Source organism: Heteronotia binoei, chromosome 5, assembly GCF_032191835.1.
Source record: "Heteronotia binoei isolate CCM8104 ecotype False Entrance Well chromosome 5, APGP_CSIRO_Hbin_v1, whole genome shotgun sequence".
Lineage (NCBI taxonomy): Eukaryota > Metazoa > Chordata > Lepidosauria > Squamata > Gekkonidae > Heteronotia > Heteronotia binoei.
In genome coordinates, this window is record NC_083227.1 from 104,657,406 (window position 1) to 104,683,632 (window position 26,227).

The 26,227-nt window shown below is 49.5% G+C and overlaps 1 protein-coding gene across 1 annotated transcript in view; it reads left to right on the forward strand.

Annotated features, from left to right (window-relative positions):
• DNAH1 (dynein axonemal heavy chain 1) overlaps positions 1-26,227 on the forward strand; it is a 255,919-nt gene that overhangs the window by 103,043 nt on the left and 126,649 nt on the right. Inside the window, exons 30-33 of the mRNA XM_060240006.1 lie at positions 11,589-11,702; positions 15,483-15,632; positions 18,550-18,636; positions 19,600-19,786. Coding sequence (XP_060095989.1) covers positions 11,589-11,702; positions 15,483-15,632; positions 18,550-18,636; positions 19,600-19,786 — 538 coding nt within the window. The remainder of the gene's footprint in view (positions 1-11,588; positions 11,703-15,482; positions 15,633-18,549; positions 18,637-19,599; positions 19,787-26,227) is intronic.

The following is a 26,227-nucleotide window of genomic DNA, read 5'->3' on the forward strand; positions in this document are numbered from 1 at the left end:
CCACTATTTTTCAATATCCCATTTTCTTTTAATTAGTTTTTAAGATTTTGATCTTCTTATAATGGCCGCTGGTAGTTCTCTAGGATTTTAGATCCTAGAGAAGGCTGGGAGGCTTGTTATTTTTCCCTTCTCCTAATGGCTCCTGTATTCCTTCCTTTCTTGACACGAAGTCTCGTTTTCAGTGGTTGAAAAGTCTCGCATTATTTCAATAACGACATTTCCTGTGTTGTATTCACCAGCTCAGCAGTTCTTATCAGAGGGGTTGTCTTTTCCCGACCACAGGTATTCCAAACAATATTTGTTTTTTCTCTTTTAGTCTTATTTCTCCAATATCGCCAGTCCCAATTTTAACCCCTCCTTTATCTTCCTTAATATAAGATGATATCTCTGGATCCAGACCTTTGTTTTTATTTTAATTTAATCTTGTATTAGTCCCGGAGTGATAGATATAAATCTTTTACCTTCAATTCCAATATCCTTCTGCGCACTGCTCTTTTAGATCTTAATCAGTCCCAAAGAAGCTTTGTATCCTGGTGAATTTAAGCCAACTTAATGACCTCAGAGATCCTCTGTAGACGATTGAATGCAGTCCTTCTCGGGGGACTCTTCAAAGCCAAAAAGGAACCCCACTGGAATCCCTCGTCAGCCAAAGTAAATCCCTTCAGAACTTAATAAGCATATCTTGGCCCTTTCCCTGCCTGGAAGAGGTAGTTAAGATCACCTTCTCTGCCCAGAACAGAGGTTCTGATCTGCTCATCGGCTGAAGAGCAGCTCAGTCCTCCATGACCAAAACCCAGAAGTGCATGGATCACAAGTGGGAACTGAATTCACCCTACCTGCAACCATTGTTTCAAGCTTTTGGGCATCCAACACTAGACGCGTTCACAACTGCTCAGAACTCAAAATGCACCCAGTACTACAACAGCTGGGACATATCTCCTCGCTCGATGGGAGATGCCTTTCTACATCAATGGACGGGACTGTTGTTTTACATGTGTCCCCTGATACCATTGATACCAAGAGTTCTACAAAAGATACAACAGGACAGGACTATTTGCATTCTGATTATCCCATGGTGGCCACACCAACCCATGGTTCCTGTTGTTATTGCAACTCAGTTGCAGTGTGTGCCTGAGATTACCACCAGTTCCAGATCTCCTTCTTCAGGATGAAGGGAGAGTACTCCACCACAATCCAGGGTTCCTCAATTTAGCAGCATGGAGAATATGCCTATAGAACTGCCACCAAAGGTGGCAAACATAATCCTGCATACTAGGCAACCCTCGATGTGTTGATTGTGTGGGTTTAAGTGGAAGCGATTCAGTGACTATGCAGCTGCAAAAGGACATTCACCAACACAGATGCTGCTCCAGCAATTTCTAACTTATGGTGCCGAATTATGGTACATCATTCAGGTCTCAGTGTATCGTCTATTAAAGTCCATCTTTCAGCACTCAGCCTTCCATAAGAAAGTGGAGAACTCCACCTTGTTTCTCATCCATTGACTAGGGTGTTTCTAAAAGGACTTGCGAACTTGTGTTCGCTGAGGTGGTCAATGGTTCCAACGTGGAGTTTGTTGTTAGTCCTATCTAGATTGGTTGGGGAACCTTTTGAGCTAATGGCGACGTGCTCTCCATTTGCTTACTTGGAAGACAGTTTTATTGGTGGCACTTACTTCAGTGCACAGATCGAGTGAGCTCTGTGCACTGAGGGTGGATCCACCTTACACTGTATTTCACCTGGAGAAGGTGATTTTGAGACAGGATCTGAAATTTTTACCTAAGGTTGTATCAGTATTCCATACTTCTCAACCTATCGTACTTCCGGTGTTTTTTCCTATCCCAATGGGTGCAAGTCAGCATACCTTACACACCCTTGATGTAAAGAGGGCACTGTTATGTTACATAGATCGTACTAAATCCTTTAGAAAGAATAAGCATTTGTTTATATTGTATACTAACCCCAGTAAAGGTAAGATTGTCATGATGGGTATCATTAGCGATAGTGTTATGAGGTTTCTGGTGAGCTGCTCCCAACCTTACCTAAGGGGAATTTGACAAGAGCAGCGTCTACTTCTGCGGCCTTTGCTGCTGGGATACCTCTGACAGAGATATGTGCAGCAGCAACATGGTCTAATCCATCTACATTTATATCTCACTATGCATACAGGATGGGTGTCATGAGCCCTGACTAGGAGCAGCTGGAAAGGTTAACAGACCTGGAAGAGTTGCCAGCCAGTTCCTCAGTTGAACAAACAGCAGCTGGCCCATCAATCACTCTCCAGGCACCAGTGTCAGCTGTTGATGATCAATCTCTTCCAAGCTCTCCTCCTCCCATCTCAAGAGTTCAAAGCAGGCTCCGGAAAGAACTTTCAGAGCAAAGACATGAAGCATGCCGAGGCTTCAGATCTCAGCCCTGAGTTCTTGCAGAGTCACTGCCACCCAGGGAGCAGGCTGATTGAGACTCCCATATAGCTCCCACCCAGGACCGGGTAACCTTGTGGAAACAACAAGTCTATTCTCTGGCTTGCATCCACGCTCCTTTCTGATCCTGACCTGCTTGATTTCCTTGGCACTCTGACCTTTTGGCTTTTGGACATTGACTTCTGATTCTGGTTTGTGATTCTGCATTGCTGACTTGGCTCCTGTTTGACTTCCTGGACTTTGATCTTGGCCTGGCTTTGCACTCCTGCCTGCCTGCACCCTGAGAATGTGACAGATTGCTTCCACCACACACTCACTCCACAAGATGGATGAGGAGGCAAGCGGAGGCTCTGGGCAGCTAGCAGCCTTGCTCACTCAGGTACAGCACCTCACTCAAATGGTGGCTCATCTGCAACAGCAGCAGCAAGCCACTGTCGGTGCCCCACCCAAGTGCCCGGTGCTTCCCCCAGAGAAGTTCATTGGAAAGGTGGAGGAGTTTCCTGCATTCCTGGCACAGTGCAAACTGTATATTGAATTATGTGCCAGAGACTTCCCCAACGACAAGACCAAGGTATGCTTCATTGTCAACCTCTAAAAGGGGCAGGCAGCTAAATGGGCTACTCCCTTGCTTCTAGCCCCATCGCCCCTGCTGACTGACTACCAGGGCTTTCTGGATCATATGGCGGTAGCCTTTGCTAACCTCCAGAAAGAAGCCATTGCCAATTGGAAGGTCCGGATCCTGAAGTAGGGTAGGGACTTGGTTTCCCATTACTCCACCGAGTTCAAGCTTCTGACCCAAGACCTGGCCTGGAATGAGGCTGCCCTCATGGACCAGTATACGGAGGGGCTGCCTGATGAAGTTCTTGATGAGCTGGCACGAGTAGATGGACCGACCACACTGCAAGGCCTAATCATGCTGTGTCTTCATATCGATGGCCGCCTGGAAAGGCATCACCAAGCATGAAGCAGCACTCGTTCCTCTCAGCTATCCCACCTAGCGACGGTGACAACCCCGATGCACACCAGTCCTGAGTTTGACGACCCTGAGCCCATGCAACTCGGGGCTGCACGGCTGTGGCTCACCCCCAAGGAAAAAGCATGGCGCCGCTCACAGAATCTCTGCCTGTAGTGTGGAGGGGCAGGGCACTTCTCCTCCAGCTGCCCCGCCAAGCACACCCAGTCCAGTACTGTGTCTCCGCTGCCAGTAAAAGACCAGCCCCAAGTCCTAGTGGACCCCCCCAACTTGGGACACCTAGCCGGGTCCCCTGAACCCTATGTTTCCAGCCAGGGCCCGTTCCTAGTACCGGTCACACTCAGCTTGCCGGACAGACTCTGGCTGTTCATCTATGCCATGGTCAACTCCGGGGCCGCCCGCTGCTTCGTCGACATGGCCTTTGTAAAGCGACACCAGATCCCGGTGCAGGACAAGGATACCCCGACCCTGGTCGAAGCCATCAATGGGTGCCTCCTCCACTCCGGTCCGATGACCCAGGAGACCCACCCGGTCACGTTCCAGATCCAACACCATCACGAGCAAGTACAATTCGATGTTGCTCGCATGCCCCGGTTTCCCCTCATTCTGGGACTCTCCTGGCTCGTAAAGCACAACCCCCTCGTGGACTGGGCACAGGGAAAGCTGAGCTTCAAGGACCCTTGTCCTCACCAGGCCTAGTCGGCCACCCTGGTCGCTGCTGCCCCGGCTGCTGGTCCTCTACTTCCCCTGGCCTACACAGACTTTGCCGATGTCTTTAAGGAAAAGGGGGCTGACCAGCTCTCCCCGCATCGGCCTTATGACTGCACCATCAATTTGGTATCAAGGGCACCCCTGCCTATGGGACGGCTCTACCCCATGTCTGAACTGGAGCTAGCAGCCCTGCAAGACTTCCTCGCCAAAAACCTGGAACAGGGTTTCATCCAGCCATCCATATCCCCGCTGTCCGCCCCTGTTCTCTTTGTCAAGAAGAAAGGCAGCGAGCTCCAACACTGCAATGACTACCGGGCCCTGAACAAAATCACTGTCCCGGACCGCTACGCTTTGCCACTGATCCCAGAACTACTGGATCGCCTTAAGGGGACCCAGATCTATACCAAGCTGGACCTCCAGAGCACGTACAACTTGGTGCGGATCCAGCAGGAGACAAATGGAAGACGGCTTTCGGGACCCGCTATGGCCAGTATGAGTATCTCGTAATGCCCTTCGGCCTGACCAACACCCCTGCTATCTTCCAAAGGCTGATGAACGACATCTTCTGCTTGACCGCATTGTGATCATTTATTTAGATGACATTTTAATTTATTCCCAAAGCCCTGCCCAGCACACAGGGCACATCCGCCAGGATCTGCAATGCCTGTGTAAGCATGGTCTCTACGCCAAGCTAGAGAAGTGTGCCTTCGACTTAACAGCAGTCGAGTTCCTTGGCCACATCGTCTCACCCCATGGGACTCGGATGAACCTGAACAAAGTCAAGGCGGTCCTGACCTGGCAGATGCCGCGGAACTGCAAGGGTGTACAGCGGTTCCTTGGCTTTTCCAGTTATTACCGCCAGTTCATCCCTTCCTATGCCAACATAACCACGCCTCTGACCCAGCTCCTCCAGCCCAAAGAGCCATTTCACTGGACTCCAGAGGCAGACCATACCTTCACCACCCTGAAAACCTGCTTCACCACCGAGCCGCTCCTGCGTTACCAAGTCCCGCAGCTGCCGTTCACAGTAGAGACCGACGTCTCCAGTGTGGTACTCGACGCAGTGCTATCCCAGCGGGAGGACTCCTCCCAGTCGCTACAACCCTGCATGTACTACTCACAGCAGCTGACACCCGCAGAGCACAACTACACCATCTGTGAGTGGGAACTCCTGACCATCAAGACCGCCTTTGAGGTTTGGAGACATCACCTTGAAGGGGCCCACCACCTCGTCCAGGTCCTGACTGACCACCGGAACGTGGAGCATCTACAGACTGCTCGACGCCTCACCCGGCATCAGATCCGGTGGTCCCTCTTCTACACTGTGCCTCTAATGGAAGAGATTCCAACTGGGCTCATCCTTGCACCCTTGGTCTTCGCTACCACCACAACTCACCTGACCTTGGCTGCAGCCAGGCCCAAGACCCCTGGGCTCAGCAACACCTCCTGGAAGTTCAAGACGGCTCGGCCGGGGACCTCTCTACCTGCCAAGGTCTCCTCCTGCACCGTGGGTGCCTATACGTGCCTCCGGGACCCCTCTGGGCCGTCGTGCTCCGCCTGACCCATGACTCCCCTCCTGCGGGGCACTTCGGCCAACACAAGACCCTGCACCTGCTCACACAGGAGTTCTGATGGCCTCATGTCCGTGCCAACATGATCCACTATGTCAGTTCCTGTGAGGTCTGCCGGCAGGCCAAGGATGTACCAGCCAAGCCTCCAGGGCTTTTGCATCCCCTACCCACACCTGCAGGACCCTGGGACACTGTCTCCCTGGACTTTATCACTGAGCTCCCCAGCTCCAAGGGGCACACTTGCATCCTGGTGATGGTGGACCTCTTCACCAAGATGGCTCACTTTGTTCCATGTCCCAAGCTGCCCAGAGCTCCTGAAACAGCCCAGCTCTACCTCCAGCACGTCTTTCGCCTGCACGGGCTCCCGGCACACTTGATCTCAGACTGAGGCCCCCAGTTCACCTCCCAATTCTGGCAAGCCCTGCACTCCAGCTTAGGCACCCAGGTGCATTTGTCCTCAGCGTACCATCCCCAAACGGATGGGCAGACCAAACATACCAGTGCTACGCTGGAACAATACCTGCATTGTTACACCATTTACCAGCAGGATGACTGGGCCGCCTTGCTACCCCTGGCCGAGTTTGCCTACAACAATGCCTTAAATGCATTCACGCAACAGACCCCATTTGCTGCCACCTATGGGTACCACCCTCGCATCTTCCCCGGAGTCCTTCCCCCCACAGCAGTCCCTGCTGCTGATGCACACCTACAGGAACTCCGGGCTCTCCAGGACTTGCTCCGAGAGCAGCTCCAACATGCTAAAGAGGCCTACGAGATAGCCGCCAACTGAAAGCAACAGGTGGAGCCCCCACTGAAGCCCGGGGACCATGTCTGGCTCTTCACTCGTTAGCTGCATCGATCTGGCCGGTCTCGCAAGCTGGACCCTCGCTTTGCGGAGCCTTACCTGATCATGGACCAAATCAACCCCATTGCTTTCCGGCTACAGCTGCTGGCCGCCCTCTGCATCCATCCGGTCTTCCACCGGTCCTTCTTTGTTCCTGCTACACCACCAGATCCCATCCGACCGCCACCTCCAGCACTGCCTCCTCCTTTCCTGGTCGATGAGGAGGAGGAATACAAAGCCCACCAGCTCCTGGACTCCTGAATCCACCGCGGGGACCTCCAGTACCTCGTGGACTGGGAAGACTATGGCCCTGAGGACCATTCATGGGAACCCGCGGACAACCTACACGTCACTGACCTCGTACAGCAGTTCCACACGGCCTACCCTGACCAGCCTATCCTGTCTGTGGGGAGATAGTGTCATGAGCCCTGACGAGGAGGAGCTGGAAGGGTTAACAGACCTGGAAGAGTTGCCAACCAATTCCTCAGCTGAACAAACAGCAGCTGGCCCATCAGTCACTCTCCAGGCACCAGTGTCAGCTGTTGATGATCAATCTCCTCCAAGCTCTCCTCCTCGCATCTCAAGAGTTCGAAATAGGCTCCGGAAAGAACTTTCAGAGTGAAGACATGAGGCACGCCGAGGCTTCAGATCTCTCAGCCTTGAGTTCTAGCAGAGTCACTGCCACCCAAGGAGCAGGCTGATTGAGACTCCCATATAGCTCCCACCCAGGACCTGGTAACCTTGTGGAAACAACAAGTCTATTCTCTGGCTTGCATCCACGCTCCTTCCTGATCCTGACCTGCTTGATTTCCTTGGCACTCTGACCTTTTGGCTTTTGGACATTGACTTCTGATTCTGGTTTGTGATTCTGCATTGCTGACTTGGCTCCTGCTTGACTTCCTGGACTTTGACCTTGGACTGGCTTTGGACTTCTGCCTGCCTGCACCCTGAGAACGTGACAATGGGAGAGGCTATCAGACTATATGAATAGCCCATTAATTAAGGTGACTAAGGGAAACCATGACCAGGTGCAGGGAGGGGTTCTCAGGAAGCCAATTATTGATATTGAGTGTCTCGTTTAGGGTGGGAGAGATCTATTAGCAAATCAGTGACCCTGAGTCACCTACCCAAAATAGTTTCCCGGGCTTGTTTCTGGCCAGTATCCATCTTGTTTGCTCCAGTTCCATTTTGATCCCATTTCTAGGTCAGGTTGTACAGCACACAAATGATTTTGGGGATAATAATTAAAGAGGAGTGTCTTGCAGTAAGACTGCCCTTCCAGAAGAGGGGTCTGGCTGCTAACACCTGACACAAGATCTACAAACTAGTTTGGAGACAGAGATCCAAAAGTCCAGTCCAGGGATCAGGTTAAGGAGGGTCCAGGGTGTGGGGACCAGTGCAGGATTCAGTGTCTGGAGCTCAAGCTATAGGAGCAAGCAAGGTGAAAAAAGACAAAGTACAAGGTGGCAAGTCAGGGTAGAGCTATGTTTGCTAAGCAGTTCACAGAAGGTTGTGGTTTGCAATGTTGCTTCCATGCTGAATATTGCTTAGTGTGTCCCTTTTATCTGTCTCCTTTTGCTGACTCATCCCCAAGGCCTAGGTGTCACTTCTTACTGCTGTGCTCATCTTCCTCCAGGTGCAGGTATTTACCTCTTCCCTATAAGTCCTGGTGTTGTAAAGACTCTACTCCTGGAATTAACCCTGATCACTGCTGGGTGATCAGGTGGATGCTTTGTCTTCTCTCCAGAGCTATCAAGTGCTCACTTCTCTTTTTACATTCTGCTGGTTTAGAAGAAACTGGTGATGACTCAGGTTCTAGCCCCTGTGTCATCTCTTTCTTCTCCTGCCAGGATGAGCAGTCTGGCGTTGACTGGGAAGCATTCTTACTTTCCAATACTTCCTTCATTGGGTCTGCTTCTTGACCCAGATGCTCAGGAGGAAATTCCACTGGTGTGGGGCCTAACACTTCCAATTGCTCTGAGGAGGTGGCAGCTGGCTGGCCCATGATACCCCCTGTCTTTAGCTTCCCCCCTTCCTTTTTCTTGACTACCCCATCTTGGAAAACTATGACCTGGTTATGTGGTGCTAGCCACTGGGTCAGGCCTAGTGATGCTCTGAGGAACCACAAGGATTTGTACGTGGTACCTCATTTCTCCTGTATGCCCTTCCCTGTGCTATTTCCTCTTTGGCCTTCTCCTGGCAACCTCCATACCCTCAGCTTTACATGCTTCATTCTCTCCTTCTCACCCACAACTAACCTGTCTTTATCTTACAACCCCACCCCCCGCAATCTTCAGCTATATTTATATTTATAGTTACTTCATTTATATCCCACCTTTCTCCCCTACAAGGACCCAAGGCAGTATACATCTGTCACAACTGCCCTCTTAATGTATGTAATGTTACCACCAGGAATTTAATTCCAAACACTTTATTTAATGTTCCCCTTAGAATTGTGCCAAAGCTCTAAACTTCTTTGTTGGACTATGTGGCACTGAGGATGAGTCTTATGTTAATAAATATATGAATCCCGGTTTTAATAAAACAAAATAAAACTTTATTTGTACATGAAATGTATTGCTTTCAGGATGTATAACTACTTACAATTTCAGTGGCTAAAACAGTGGAAATTAATTACTAACTGAGGTGTCACACTTATTCACTTCACTACCACTCCTCATTCTCAAATCCTTCTTAAACTCAAGATTCTGTCAGCGTCTCACACATTTTTATAATACTTTGACAGTATTAGGATTTGACTCTCTTGAGCCCTTAATATGTCCTCTTAGTATTCTCAACCTCTTCTTTAGAAATGATGGTTTCAGACTCTATATACTACTGTTTGACCATGGCTGACACTCAAAACTGCTGACACTCTGCTGAGAGTTAACTGCTGACTGACTTCTCTTTCTCTCTCTCCACACCTCTTAGCTCCATCCACACACTCTGGTCGTTTTCGCACTTAGCGTTTGCTCCCCTTATTCCACGGCGCAATTATGTCCGGCTCATTTTCCTCGTTTTCGCACATGGACTCATTTGCGGAGTCGCTTTCCATGAAGCCCCGGCTCAAATCGTTTTCCCACTGGCATCAACTTGAGTTCGATGCCCTGTCAATCATTTTTTTTTTAAGCGCAAGTCTGGTTGCGTAAGGACGTAATAACGTAACATCGAGCAGCCACAGCTGTTCCCTCCCCTTCTTTTCGTGGACAAACCGCATCACGTGTGCTGCTGCTGCTTATGGATTGGCTGCAGCTGTAGTATCCTCCACAGCCCTTTATGTATTAACAGAAGCATTCACAGTGGAGAATCCTAGCACTAGATTCCCCCCCCCCCCAAATTCTGAAGTTGCGAAATATCGCAATAACGAAGAGAGAGAAATCGAGGGGTTTGTGTGTGTGTGTGTGTGTGTGTGGCAGCTTCTTCCTTTCCCAGCCTCGCTCCCTCCCGGGTGGCGAAGCTGGGATTTCCTCCGCGCTCTTTCCCCTCCCCGGCTGGCGCTTGCAACGGGGACCTGATTCCTGCTGCCAGAGCTCCCCCCCCGCCCCATTCTCTCCTTCCCCTTCTGTGGCGCGTGTGAAGAGCGAGCTCGCGTCTATTTTCTAACCGAGCGGAATGTAGCCAGGGAGAAGAATTCAGGACTCCAACTTCCCATTTTATACATGGCGATTTTGTGCAGGTCCAGAAATCCTGGTGGCACAGCTGAGGGAGGCATTGCCTTTTTAAAACACACACACATGAACGCTTTGGCCCGCGCCGGCACTAGATTTCCCCCCCCCCAACAATGTATAATGTAGTTGCGAGATAACGCAACAGCGAAATAACGCAACTAAAGTCAATAATAATAATAAAAAATTCTAACGAAACCAATTGAAGTGGCAATTGAGGCTATTCCAGGAGGGGTTTTTTTTTCCTATTTGTTAATTTCGAAATATCGCTATTACGCAAGAAAGATGAAGTTTAAAAAAAAAATGGCCCTGCGGGCACTTTTGGGAAGCGCCGCGAACGGCTGATGATTGGCCAAGGGGGTGGATGGGGTGGGAGGACGGAAAGAGAGAGGGTGACGCCCACAAAGCAGTCGATCCGGCGTGGATGGATTTCCCACAGCAAACTCCGCAGAGTGGATCTGGTGTGGATCCGGAGGTTTTCAAAAACTCTGGAAGGAGGTGGATCTAGATACTCCGGCGTGAAACCCCTGCAGCACCGGAGCAAGACGCAGCGCCGGAGCAACAGGTGCGAAAACCAGGAAAAGATCCGGAGGTAAATGGGGTGCTACGCCGGAGTAAACGCTAGTGCGAAAACGGCCTCTGAGTCACCGACTAATCACCTCACTCATTCCCCTCTTCCACCCCTCCTTCCTCTATTGCAGCTTACCAACAAAGGAACACCCATATATAAGTTCAAATCATTACAACATTATTCTCCTTTCCTCCATTGTATCATTAAAACAATCCTGTTATGTAGCTTAGGCTGTGGATATGTGACTGGCCCAAGATCACCCTGTGAGCTTCCACAGCAGAGTGGAGACTTGAACCTCAGTCTTTCAGATCCTAGTTTGAAACCTGAACTACTGTCCTGTGCTGGCTTTTGTGGGATGGATGCTGTTGAACAATTGTAAGCAGATAGTCCTGGGTGAGTTATGCAAGTTGCATAGCAATGTCAAAACAGCTCTGGAAAAGGTGCTGCCTTCTCCCTTTGCTGACAGACACCAAAATTTGAAGGCTGATGATACTGTGTGGCTGCCTAGTAACAACCACTGAGGGCATTGTTTTTAAAGCTGCAGGTGCTGCTTCTATTATTTTGAGGGCATTAACTCCCCAGTGTTTACTTTTTTTAGATAACAGATTTTTTTTTACAAACCTAGGGCTTTTCTCAGGATTATAGAAAGATCTGTCTTGTTTGTTCATGACTCCAGTCTCTCTATTTAAGTACCCACAGCTTTGTCACTTTAAGAACAATGGATTTGTTAGGCTAGTTTCTTATTTTTAAAGGGGCTTTTGTTCCCACTAGAACCAAAGATGTTTTCAGCTTATTCAATGGCAAGTATCCCTTGTGTTTTCACTTTCTAGGTGGATCGCTTCATGTTTGAAGGAGTTGAGATTCCACTGGTCCCTTCTTGTGCAGTCTTCATCACAATGAACCCTGGCTATGCAGGACGCACTGAATTACCTGATAACTTAAAGGTAATGATATTGAACAGGGGTTGTCAAACTTGCTTAATATAAGAGCCTCATAGAATAAACATGAACATCAGATGTCTGAGAGCCACAAGATAAAGGAAGGAAGATAAATAGGTGGGGGAGAGGTAGAAAGAAAGCAACTTTAACTTTAAAAGCACTCTCCAAGCTGGCTTGGCTGGGAGAAGTGATTTAAAGAGATAAATGCCTCCTCCGAGCCATCTAACAGGGCAATGGGAGCTCCCAATATGTGTGAAAGAGCCACCTGTGGCTCCCGAGCCGCAATTTGGCCATCCCTGATAGTGAACATAGTGAGCTATTGCATTCAGGAACAAACTTCATATTTCATGAAAGATCTGTGATCATACTCGTGCGATAAATTGGGAGATTATGGAAAATGGTATAAGATGAGATACCCAAATTCTAACTATCTTATGTGCAAGTAGCAATTGTCACATGGGTCTAAAATCCCTGGCTTTGGTATGATTATCTCATTGGAAACATGCAGTTGAACCTGTTTGACAGAGTATGTGGATCAGCTGACATCAGTTGTACCTGATCTTAGCCACTTTTTTGATAAAAGTGATTGTAGGCATATCCTTAGAAAAGCATAAGAATGGAAGGACTTATATTAAATAGAGGAATATTGCTTGGCTGTTGATGTAGCCACAGTTCAACATTAGAGACATAATTCTGGATTCAGAGTGGAGGGTGGGATATAAATCCAATATCATCATCATCATCATTCTTGGTACAAAAGGATACTGGCTTGTCACCTATTTACACAGATGCTGGTTTGAACCCACTGAGTGTTGCTGTGGTTTGAATGGTTTCCATCTGCAAAGCATGACTTAAGCAGAGCCCTTCTGGATCAGACTAGTGGTCCATCCAGCCCAAAATTCTGTTCCATACAGTGACCAACCAGCTCTTCTGGAGGTCCAACAAAAGGGCACAGAGGCTGAGACCTTCCCCAATGTTGTCTCCTGGCACTGGTAATCTGAGGTTTATTGCCTCTGAATATTGAGGCTCCCTTTAGTTACCATGGCTGGTAGCCACTGATAGGCCTGTCCTACATGAATCTGCCTAGCTGTCTATACCAGTAACAGTCACTACATCTCCTGGCAGCGAATTTCACATTGTAGGGGAGGAAGATAAAGGAGATTGTGAGCCGCTCTGAGACTCTGAGATTCAGAGTGGAGGGTGGGATATAAATCCAATATCATCATCATCATTCTTGGTACAAAAGGATACTGGCTTGTCACCTAAAAAGGGGGGTTTCTTCTTAGGAATCACATCCCTCCTTCTCAGACTGACACCCTCCAGCTTCAAGACTTTCACTCCTCACAACAGCAGAAGAACAGTCAGCACAGGAATAGGACTGTTCTGGTAAGTCCCTGAAAATGTTGTCCCCAGACCTCTCTCTGCCTCAGCTTTTCCAGGTCAGCAACCCCTAGCTGCATGGGAAGGAACCTGCTCCCTGAGAACTAAAATCTCTGTACACCAAGCACTCATTCATTATTTCCAACCAGTGGGTAGATAATCATACATGTGGCACTCTCTGCAAAACACTGGATAGTCCCTGCTCCTCTGCTAGCTTTCTATCTTCATAACTAGTCATTTAAAGATATTTTAGAGTGAAATGAGGTGATTATCTGAATTTGTGCTGATTTCCATATCAGGAAGGATGCAGCAGCATGTCACCTTCATTGATGATATGGCGTCTGTATGTCCTTTTTCAGGAAACTTGGGCTAGAAGGATTCTCCCTTCTCCCCCTTGACCTCCCTGGCTGAACTCCCAAGTATAACTCCCCATTAGAAACCCTGTTCACAGCACTGGTCACAAGCTCCAGAAGCAAGCCTCACGGGGATCCTGAATTCCTCTTACAGTCAGACCTCTGATGAGCTCTAATTACTTCTCACCTGCCTCCTCCTGCTGCAATGCAGAGTGCCTCCCAAAATGCTGCTCCACAAGGTACAACATTTTTGGGGGGGAGGGGAGGGGGGCATTTGGGTTTGCCATATGTCATGATCTGAGGCCTAGTGCAGCCTAGAGGGCAGGGAGAAGTCTGCCTAGGAGTAGATACAGGGGTCTGCATCACCCAGGATCCCTTCTGTTCCTCTGATTGGATGGCAGAGGTTTTGGAGGGAAAATTAGCGCAAGAGGGGTGGGACTTGGGAGGAAAGCTTAAATAGGCTTGGCTGGAAAGGGAAGTTGTTCTCTCTCTGGAGAAGCAGCTGTAGAGCAAGATCTCTCACCTTAAGGATGTGGTGAGTTTTTGGCAATAGAGGCAGGGAACGTCAAGTCCAGGGGTGGCCAAACTGTGGCTTGGGAGCCACATGTGGCTATTTCACACATATTATGATGATAATGATAATGATATTGGATTTATATCCCGCCCTCCACTCCGAAGAGTCTCAGAGCGGCTCATAATCTCCTTTACCTTCCTCCCCCACAACAGACACCCTGTGAGGTGGGTGGGGCTGGAGAGGGCTCTCAGCTGCCCTTTCAAGGACAACCTCTGCCAGAGCTATGGCTGACCCAAGGCCATTCCAGCAGGTGCAAGTGGAGGAGTGGGGAATCAAACCCGGTTCTCTCAGATAAGAGTCCGCACACTTAACCACTACACCAAACTGGCTCCTGGAGGTTGCGGAGGAACTTATTGCAGGCTTACTCTCAAGTAAGCATGCTTAGCATCAGGACCTCAGTCAGCCTCTGAGCACTGACCCATAGGTAGGTGACCATTTCTGTTGTGTGTGATGTGGGGAAGGAGGGGAAGAATAGACAGACTTGTGATCTCTTTACCACCACCACCACAGAGGTTGACAGGAGACCTAGAGTGGGGACAGAGAGTGCAAGAGCCAAGGGAGCCACTGGAAGGAGGAATGGAATTAAAGAGGGCTGTGCAGGGTTCCCCCTTATTTCCATAGCTCTTGTAGGAGCTGTATTTACTAATCCTGGTGTCAAGGCAAAGAGAGATGCATAATGATGCAAACAGTGGTCAGTGATTTATATGGTCTAAGTGTATTTCCTTCTCCCACTGGTGTAAAAAAAAAAAAGATCCCCTAACCTTTCCCTATGCTGGTCTTATGGGAACTGTTATTCCCAGCTTTTGTTTTTTCTAAAAAAAAAAAAGTCTTCTACCATAGTCATGTTGTAAAGTACATGTGTATTTTATCTTTCTGTGCAAAGAAAGTATTAAGACGTGTATAATGTTTGTTCATGCCTTGTGACTCTCAAACATCTGATGTTTATTCTATGTGGCTCTTACACTAAGCAAGTTTGGCCACCCCTGGTCTAATCAGAAGTGTCAGGGTTTTTTTTTATTTACACCAACCTTTACTGTTTCTTATTTCACTGTTGCATGAAATGTTTTACTACCCACTTGTTGTTATAGAGCACTTATAATAAACTTCTTGTTGTTAAACTGCCTAGGTCCTTATGTCTCTTTGGTCATGGGGAAAAGGTATCTGTTAATAAGGAAGACACAGGGGTTGAGTGGGTGCTCTGGACCCTCCCAGACAGAACCTTACCAGAGTGGTGGCAGCCAGTAGAAGGCCCTTCCTGGTCCCCTGCTGTGTGACACCATGATAGGAGGAAGAAAGGAAGGAAGAAACTCATGTTCTGTGTCCATCTGCGGAAAGACTCGCAGGGATCCAAACCCCCATCTGCAATTGCAGATGTGCTGATAGCGTTGATTATTATTTTGCACAGATTGATTTTAAATTTCCTCCAGTTTATGCATAAGACTTTCTAAGCATAAATGTTCGTGGCATCTTGTGTTCCAGGCTCTTTTTCGTCCTGTGGCTATGATGGTTCCAGATTATTCTATGATTGCTGAGATATCTCTGTATTCCTTTGGGTTCAATGAAGCCAAAGTCCTGGCAAAAAAGATCACTACCACGTTCAAACTGTCTTCTGAACAGCTTAGTTCTCAGGTCAGTATCTTTAGCCATCTAGTTTTTCTAAAGCAAGAATAATCTCTGCTGTCCCTGGAAACCAGGCTCAGAGCTGGTAACATCATCTGCAAAAACATTTAATTCACAAAACTGATACATAATCACAAAACATACAATAAAATACATAATAAGTGCTTCCCACTATAGAGCTAAAAGATGGTGTGAATTTCTGAGAGGAGGAAAGTATAGTTGTCTGATGAGAAGGGAAGGGGGGAGAGGGAGAAATGGGGGAGGCCAAACCAAGATGGAAACCTTCAAGATGGAGCCTGTTACTGCCCTCAACTATATGCCTGGCAGAACAACTCTGTTTTGCAGGCCCTGTGGGATGGTAAGAAGTCCCAAAGAGCCCTGCTTTCTCCTGGAAGAGTGTTCCAGGTTGAAACAACCAGGTCCTGGTTGAGGGCAGCCAGATGCTCTTTGGGCCAGGGATCACCACCATGATTGTAAGCATCTCTATGGAAAACTATGGCTATCTGTAATACAAATGCAGGTGCACTGGTTAACCAGGGTTAGTTTTCCTCCCTACAAACAGGGATCCTGGGTTTTTTGGGGGGGTGGGGATTATGGTAAACCTGCGTAACTGTATTCATATATCACGGGTAAACAAACTTTGGACTTTTCCACATGGTGTTTTTCATCAGTTCTGGCCCATACTGGTTTGATTTACCCCCCAACTTCCATGCACATTTTTGTACCTTTAGTTTTCACTTGGTTTTGTTTTTGTTTTTTCTGCCTTTTCCCATTTCTTTTTAGACCACTTTTAGCTTGATCTTTTTCTGGAAGCTAACTTTGAGTGGCCTTTCCCCTCATGCATAAGGTTTCTGTCAGTTTTCTTTGTCCCTCCCACTCCAACTCACCTTCAGGGCTGACACTAATGAGTCAGCAAGGTGAATGGCCACCAGGAGCACCATCTGGTGGCAGGGGTGACTCCTGCAGGTAGCAGGCTTATCTCAGACTCCATTTACCATCCCAGCGGGGCAGTGGTGGCAGAGACAGAGACAAGCTACTTGTCACAATTGTCAGGGCACTGAAAGGCTGAGTACGCCAGATGTGGGGAAAGTCACAATGTGGTCATGGAGCAGCTGCCCTCCCCAGCAGTAAGAGGTGTGCCACATGTGTTTGGGGATCATCCAGGCAGGCCGGCTCTGGCCAAACGCTCACCAGCCCATATGCAGAGTGTCACTGTTGAGCCCTCCTCCTCCTTGCCTCAACCCCTGGTGCTCCGTTTCACTCCTGGCTGAGTGGGTGGGCGAGCTGGCTATTCCTGGCAGTGGCCACCTTGCTGTCGCCAGACCTGGCTGGTCCCTCCTTACCTGGGGGCCTGGCAGGGTCTCCTTAAGCTGCATTTGGCAGGTCAGCCTGTCTCCCTGTTGCATTCCCCTCTCACGAGGTGTGCTGGGGGCCAGAGAACAGGGGAACGTTGCTCTTACTTTGCAAACCTGCAAAAAACATGCAGGGAAGGGGCTGAGTGGGGATGGCAGGGTGGCGGTCACGGGTGCACACATACAGGTTGGGGGGGAGGGAGGGCATGGGTGGCAGGACAGGAAGTTGGGGGTGGCGGGGCTCGCCTAGGGCCTTAAAAACTCCACTGCCAACCCTGCTAACCTTCAGCCCACATTTCAGTGATTGGACTGTCATCATTGTTAAATCACTCCCTCCTTCCCCCTGGCCTAAAGATGAATGGTTTAAATTTTTTAAAAAGGGGCACTAAAATATAGATATTTATGTACTGCTCTTGTGATAAAGTCACAGGTTTTCTGTATTCTCAGCTTTCATTTTAAAAAGCAAGTCTCTAGTTGCTTCCTTTGTGGAGATATACCTTTTTCCTTATATCTTGGCAAGGGAATAAGCTAACAACTTACTTTTCAAATATATATAGAGAGAGAGACAGACAGACAGATAGATAGATATTTTAGTGCTGCTTCTAAAAAAAAACTACAGGCATGATATCACTATATCAACATAAGCATGCACAAAAATAAAGAGGGAGTGCTGTGACACCATCAATGATAGTATCCTCTCTTGAATATCTTGATTACTAACATGTGGAAGAAAAGAAATTGACTTCACAACTGTGAAAATGCAGAGGAAGGGCAGATATGTTGAACAATTGTGTCCAAACCACAATTCCAATGCTTGTGGGTCAACTCCCAAGAAAATTTGAAGTCAAGCATGTGAAAAAGCCCTTTATTTCTAACTGAAATTCTCTATGCAAGAAGAGAGGGGACAAGAAGGGACAAATGAAGCACGTATGTGAGCCCCAGAACAAGTGGGGTTTGTGCATGTGTTCTTTTAATATTGTTAAAAGTAATATCTGAATGTAGCTTTTATGTTGCTGCCAGGAACTAATATGCAAGGACAGTTGGACTCAAAAGCAACTGCAGGAGCGTCTAACGTTCTTATTACCAGTTTTTATTGTTACTGTTAACTTCATTTATGACTGCCTTTTTCACTGAGACTCAAAGTAGATCACAAAATATTGAAAGCAATTCAATCAGACAGCAAAGACATTCAATAAAATATGCAGTAGGACTAGGATTACAGAAGTGGAAAACAATGCAAACAAAGAACTGGCTAAGGCAATGAAACTTGTCTGAGGCATATCATGCCTTAATAAGGTAGAGGACTTTGCAGTAAAAAAAGGAGGTGATATGATACGAATAAATATTGCAATAGACTACAATACTATCCCTTATAGAAGTCCTTAATTAAGTTTAAAATGTTAAATCATAGCTATTTAAAGGATTTTCCTCCTTGTGCTTATCTTTCAAAAGGATTTGGGCTACAGGTAGCAGAGGAAATGGGCAGATTTTCATTCCTCTTGCGTGACTGAATGCTTGCCATTCTACTGACATTCTGATTTCCATTGCTGCCATTTACTGTATATCTGTTACAGGATCACTATGACTTTGGAATGAGAGCTGTGAAGACTGTCATTTCAGCTGCTGGCAACCTTAAAAGAGAAAATCCAACAATGGACGAGGCAAGTCCATGATTACCTCACTGAAAATGACTCTAAATGCAATGTTGCATTGTCAATAACACGTGTTTGCACACTGTATGAAAATGACCAGAGAAACAAATTTGGAATGCCACGGGCCCTTTTGACATTCAGAACATTTCCAGATAACCAAAATTTAGAGGCAGAGTTACTGCTCTTAAGTTCTGCACATGCAGCTCCAAAATGAAGCAAATAATTTTTGTCTTGGGAAAACAACATGGAGGAGGGAATGACACAAGAGCCTTATTTCATGCTGTTGTCCTAAGCCAAATTGAGCCCCAGGATTCTTTCAAAGCCTGCTATATGCCTGTGGGGAAACTTAGTTGGGTCTGAGGAAGCTGGACTTTACTCATTAAAAAGCATCATATGTAAGTTGGCTAATAAAGGCAATATTTGGCTTTGCCTTGTTTATATATTTTAATGTATTTTAACCCAGGTTCAATCCCCGGCATCTCCAAAAAAGGGTCCAGGCAAATAGGTGTGAAAATCCTCAGCTTGAGACCCTGGAGAGCCGCTGCCAGTCTGAGAAGACAATACTGACTTTGATGGACCAGGGGTCTGATTCAGTATAAGGCAGCTTCATATGTTCATATGTGCAACTGATTTGTATATTAAAACATGCAAGCATTTCATCCACAGAAGTGCTCTTGTAAAGCTTGTTGAGCTTTTTATTTTATTTGAAAAAATAATTTCAGTTGTTGCTAACATTGTTCAGGAAATTTCATTAATACATAAATTGTAGCCATATCGGGGGGGAAATATAAAATAGCAGTTGTAATTACGTTAGTGCAAAGCCTAGCTCCTTAACCTGTCTTTCTACTATGATGGACTCAAGGTAGACTCAGAAACTAAAAACTTTGGCTCTGATGACTATGAAGGCTAAGAGAACGAAAAGAGAAGGAATCCTCATATACCTAATACAACATGGTTCTTAATTGTTTACAGGAGCTTATTTGTTTAAGGGCTATCAAGGATGTCAATGTTCCCAAGTTCCTGCAGGATGACCTCAAGCTTTTCAATGGTATAATTTCTGATTTGTTTCCCATGATCAAAGAGGAGGCTATTGATTATGGCATCTTGGAGGAAGCAATTCACAGAGCATGTCGCAAAATTAACTTGAAGGATGTTGATGGTGAGTGGAAGCAGAATAAACATTTCTTGTGTTCTTGTCCAGTGTTGTGCCAGTCTAGAATTAAAACATTGCCCAAAAAAGGTAAGGCTCCTGCAGACTTTGGGAATTGCACATCGCAACAGCAGGAGTGCGGCTTGTCCTTTAGTAATCTTAGCTCACAGAATATGAGAATGGTGAAGAAAGTTTAGGGGAAAGGTGTCAGGTCACGTTGAATGAATGATGCCTTCCCTTCCATCTGTGGACTCTTTTTTTTAATCTTCAGTTCTGGCTATGTGCCCCATAAATTTTGTTACCTGCCTTCAGTCCCAATTGGGGAGAAAAATGAATTTATAAATTTTTAAAATGAACAAACCGCCAAAATGTTCTCATTAGTAAATAGGTATATTATCATGTAAGTTTGCAATGCAAAATATGAGCTGTGGCACTTAGGAGGCCTTTTATGTATCATAAAGGAAAACTAGACGTGTTGAGGCAAATGCTGTCAAAGCTATATTCCTGTTAGGGAGACTTTTTCCACCTGTAAGCTAACTCTGGAACAGGGATGGCAAACATCCATCCCGTGGGTCACATCCAGACCCTGCAGGGCCCCCATCAGGCCCACAAGCAACTGGCTGTCTGCTGTTTCCTACATCCTGTTCCTCCTTCCTGTTTTCAGCATCAGAGCTGGCCTTTGTCCAGTCTTTCCTATTTCCTGCTTTGCAGGGGAGAGAAAGAAAGCTAACCCCCACCCTTCCCTTGGTTTGCTGAGGGCTCCTCCCCTTCCTCCTCCTTTGGCAAGGGAGGAAGGAAAGAACTAGAGAGAAAATCCAGTAGCACTTTTAAGATGACCAACAACGTTTTATTCCAGGTATAAGCTTTTGTATGCCTGCACACTTCTTTGATGGGGAGAGGAGAAAAAAGAGCCAGAGAAAGAGGGAGAGTCCTATGGCATTTGGAGGGAACAGACAGAGGGGAGAAACCTAAGAGCACAGCTTGCATTCTGTATTAGTGGAAGGGAGTGTAACGTACTGAGACGGGAGACGTTGGTAGGGCAACATGCTTTAATGGAGACACGTTACAAGAGAGCGAGCACGCGGGCCGGGTCCCGCTTATATACATTCCCGGAACTTCTTCCCCTACAGGCCAGCCCAATCCTGGCCTGTTGAACTTCCCGCCGCTGCTGGTGATTGGCGGGCTCAGCGCTTCCCGCAGAGTCGCCTGGGTGTCCCCAGTCGCCTCCGCTGTCCGGCTACGCGGACTAACGCTATTGCGTCATAACGAAATGGTTGCTGTATTGCGTTATAACGAAATAGTTGCCGCCTTATGCTATCGCAATACGCTACACTCCTCCCCCCATAGTTAATGTACATAGTCCCGGAGGTAGGCGGGAGGCCGATGCTCCCGTGTTGACCTCCTTGGTGCTGCTTGCGGTATGGAAGCGGCTTCTGCGGTCGGGGCATCTCCGGGGGGTGATGCGTCGGCTTGCTGCTGGTCTGGCTCTGTTGATCGCCCGGCCTCCGCTGGTGTGGGCAGGTGCGGTGCTGGCTCGGCAGCCTCGGGTAGATCCCTCGCTGGCTCCCCCCCGGGCATTGCTTCTCCCGCTTCGGTGGGCCCCTCCGGTAAAGTGCGGCGGCGCATTTGGTCGATGTGCCTCCATAGGACTTGGCCCCCCTCTGTGGACACCTCATAGTGGCGGGACCCTATTACCCGCAGCACCCGTCCTGCTAGCCACCCCGGTCTCCCGGCGTAGTTACGGGCGAACACCGGGTCCCCCGCGAAGAAACCCCTGGCTGCGTCCCTGGTTTCCGGGGACCCCCTGATGTCAGAGGCTCGGTCAGGGTGTAACCTGTCGAGCCTCGTAATGAGTTTGCGCCCCATGAGGAGCTCTGCCTGGCTCACTCCCGTGACCGGGTTGGGGGTTACCCTGTTGTCAAACAAAAAGGCGGCCAGCCTGTGGTCCCAGTCGCCCTGTACTATCCGGCCCAGGGCTTCCTTGGTAGTTCGAACCATGCGCTCTGCCTGTCCGTTGGTGGCCGGGTGAAACGGGGCTGACCTTATGTGTCTGATCAGGTACCTCTGCAGGAACGCCTGAAATTCCCCGGAGGTGAAAGCCACCCCATTGTCAGAGACAATAGTGTCTGGAATCCCGTGGGTGCTAAGTGCCCTGCGCAGTGCCCGGATGGCGGCTGCTGATGAAGTGGACGCTACTGGAATGACCTCCAGCCATTTTGTGTAGGCGTCCACCATAATCAGGAAGATCTGTCCCTGGAAGGGCCCCGTGAAGTCTAGGTGGAGCCTGGACCAGGGTTTCCTAGTGGTTTCCCATCGTGTAACTGGGGCACTGGGTGGCTCTGGCCGCGACTCCTGGCACACGCTGCACCTCCGAACCCAGTTCTCGATCTCTTCATCCATCCCCGGCCACCAGACGTAGCTCCTGGCTAAAGCCTTCATTCGGACTATGCCAGGGTGGGTCTCGTGAAGCGACTCTAGAACTTGCTTCTGCAACGTGGGGGGAACCACCACCCTGCTTCCCCACAAGATGCACCCTTTGTGAGCTGCTAGCTCCTCTCTCCTTGTTTTGTAGGGCCTAAACTCTTCCCCCATGTTCCCTTCTGGCCACCCCCTCACCACCCAGTCGAGAACCCTTGCCAGTGTTTTGTTCTTCCCAGTGGCCTTCGCACCCTCCGCGGCGTGGAGGGGCGGCTCCGGGAGAGACTCGACCAACATGACCAGGTGTGCTGGGGCTGGGTCAGGTTCTGTGTCGGGCAGTGGCAAATGGCTGAGCGCGTCAGCGTGGCCCATAGCCTTGCCGGCTCGGTGGACTAGTGTGTACATGTAAGAGTTGAGGAATTGATTCCACCTCAACACGCGCTGTGAAAGTATTTGGGGGGTTTGGCGGTCAGGGGCCAGCAGACCTAAGAGCGGCTTGTGGTCAGTGGCTATTGTGAACCTCCGCCCATACAGATAATCATGAAACTTGTGGACCCCCGCCACGATTGCCAAGGCCTCCTTATCTATTTGTGCGTAATTGCACTTGGCCGGTGTGAGTGTACGGGAGTAGTACGCCACCGGTACCTCCCTCCCGTCCGGGAGTTGGTGCCCCAGGACTGCGCCCACCCCGTATGGCGATGCATCGCAAGCCAAGATGACCAGGAGGCGCTCGTCAAAATGGTGGAGCACCGCATTGGAAACCAGAATGTCTTTTACCGCCTGAAACGCGGCGGCTTGCCGTTTGCCCCATACCCAAGGGGCTTGTTTGTCCAGCAGCCGATGTAGGGGTTCTGCAAGGGCTGCCTTGTGGGGGAGGAACGAGTGGTAAAAATTGAGCACCCCCAAGAAGCTTTGTAGCTCCGCTTTGCAGGTGGGGGCCGGGGCTTGCACGATGGCTCGTGTCTTTTCCTCCGTTGGGTGGATTCCCGCTGCGTCTATGTCGAATCCTAGGAACTCCACCCTTGGTACCCCCAGCAAGCACTTCTCCCTCTTGACCTTGAGCCCCGCTGCTTGGAACCGGCGGAGCACTTCTCTTAGGTGGTTGCCGAATTCTTCAGGGTCCGGGGCGGCGATCAAAACATCTTCAAAGAACGGCTGGACTCCGGGGATCCCTTTAAGGAGAGCGTCCATTATACTCTGGAAAATCCCCGGAGCGACGCTGACCCCGAACTGTAACCTCCGCACTCGAAAGGCCCCCCTGTGTGTCACAATGGTTTGGGCCTCCGCCGTTTTAGCATCTACCGGAAGCTGTTGGTAGGCCTGTGCCAGATCCAGCTTCCCAAAGATCTTTGACCCTGCTAGGGCTGCCAGGACGTGGCTCACCACTGGCACGGGGTAGGGGTTATCCTGCAGTGCCTTATTTATTGTGCACTTATAGTTGGCACAAATCCGCACCTCCCCGTTTGGCTTGATCGGGGTTACAATGGGGGTCTCCCACGTGGCGTAGTCCACCGGTTCCAAGACCCCTTGCGCAATGAGGCGGTCCAGTTCGGCCTCGATTTTTGGCTTCAAGGCGAACGGGACCCGCCTGGCCTTGAGCCGGATCGGCCTGACCGTCGGGTCGAGCGGTAGGGAAATGGCCGGCCCCTTGTAGCTCCCCAGGGAACCGTCAAACACGTCGGGGAACTCTTGGCATACCTCCCCAAACCCCCTGGGTGTTAGGGTTTGCCCCACCCCCTCCACGCGGATCCCCAAGGGTTTGAACCACGCCAGTCCTAGCAGGGTGGTAAGCTGGCGCTTCACCACCAGGATGTCCAGCGGGCCGCTGAAGGACCCCCTCTCAACTTGCACCCGGGCCCACCCCACGATTTGAACCGTGTTCTTCTGAAAGTCCCGCAGTATGAAGTCCGCCGGCCTTAGTTGAAGCCGCTGGTGGGGGCACAGTTTCCTCAGGGTCTCCTCTGCTATAATGGAAATGGAGGAGCCTGAGTCCACCTCCATTTGGCATGGGGCTCCCTCAATGAGGACCGCCATTTTGATCTTGTCGGGGGTGGTAAGGGGCAAGTTCAGTACCTGTAGTGTGGTGGAGGCCGTGGAGTGGAACTCCGCCGACTCGTGGTGAGTGGTCATCCTCCGGCGATTGGACTTGGCCCAGCAAGCCCTCGCTATGTGGCCGGTCTTTCCGCAGCTCCGGCAGTCCCAGGTCCGGTACTGGCAGTCCCTTCTGTCATGGGGGGTCGCCGCAGCTGGCGCACTTTGTGGCTGGTGCTCTCTCCGCCGCTGGGGGTCGATCGGTGGCTCGGGATCGCTGTGGTGTGCGGTTGGTGGCCCCTGCTGGGCGGCGCAACTGGAACGCTTCTCCTTCGTCCTGATGGTCGGGGTCCAGCTCCTCGTGGTGGACTGCGTCAGTCTTCGCCCTGGAGAAAGTCCTCGAGGTCCTCTCGAACGCCACGGCGTCGCTGAATGCGCTCTGGAGGGTGAGCTCTTCCTTTGCAAAGAGCTTCTGCTGGAGCCTCTTGTTGCGAAGGCCCCACGTGAACCGATCGGCCAGGGTCTCTTCCAGGTGGGGGAAATTGCAGTTGCCTGCGATCTGGCGTAGGGCCGCCAGGTAGTCGGCAGCCGATTCCCCGAGGCCTGATCCCTCCTATGGAAGAGGAACCGGCAGGCCACTCGCAACGGTTGAGGCAAGAAGTGGCCGGTGAGGAGCCTGACGACCTCCTCATAGGACTTCTCCGTGAGCCGGGCGGGGGCCAAGAGACCTTTGGCAATCTCGAATGTGGCCGCCCCGCAGATGCTCAGGAGAACGTCCCTCTTCATGCTATCCTCTGTGATCCGGTTGGCCCTCAGATAGCACTCAACCCGTTCCGAGTACGACTCCCAGGCCTCGGGATTTGTGGGGTTGAAGGTCTCGATGTGGCTGGTGGTGCCGCTCTGGTGAGCCATGCTGATGGCGGCGGCGATCGTGGCCTGTGGGTTGCCCTGTCTCCGGTGTAGCCGACGTGGCTAGCATCCCATCCTCGTCACCACTGTGACATACTGAGACGGGAGACATTGGTAGGGCAACATGCTTTAATGGAGACACGTTACAAGAGAGCGAGCATGCGGGCCGGGTCCCGCTTATATACATTCCCGGAACTTCTTCCCCTACAGGCCAGCCCAATCCTGGCCTGTTGAACTTCCTGCCGCTGCTGGTGATTGGCGGGCTCAGCGCTTCCCGCGGAGTCGCCTGGGTGTCCCCAGTCGCCTCCGCTGTCTGGCTACGCGGACTAACGCTATTGCGTCATAACGAAATGGTTGCTGTATTGCGTTATAACGAAATGGTTGCCGCATTGCATTATAACGAAATGGTTGCCGCATTATGCTATCGCAATACGCTACAGGGAGCAAGAGTCCAGTAGCCCCTTAATGACTAACAACATTTGTGGCAGCGCATAAGCTTTCATGAGTCACTTCTCACTTTTTCAGGTACAGCTAGAATGTATATCTTGGAGAGTGAAATGATTCAGATGCCAAATGACAATAGCAGACATTGGTAATGAGAGAAGAAATCTAGTTCTCAGTTCAGTCCAGCAGGTGCACTGCCTTGAGCTTTATTGTCAGTTGCAATTCAGTATCTCTCTTTCTAATCTTTGTAGGGGAGGGACAGTGGCTCAGTGGTAGAGCATCTGCTTGGTAAGCAGAAGGCCCCAGGTTCAATCCCTGGCATCTCCAAAAAGGGTCCAGGCAAGTAGGCATGAAAAACCTCAGCTTGAGACCCTGGAGAGCCGCTGCCAGTCTGAGTAGACAATACTGACTTTGATGGACCAAGGGTCTGATTCAGTATAAGGCAGCTTCATATGTTCAATCTCCCTTCTAAGAGAACTGCAACTCTTAGGTCTGCAATTGAATATCCTGGAAGGTTAAAATGTCCCCCACTGTTTTTTGAATGTTGTGGTTTCTAACAACAGTAGAAAGAGTAAGAGTCCAGTAGCACCTTAAAGACTAACAAAATTTGTGGTAAGGTATGTCTTTTGCGAGTCACTCCTTACTTCT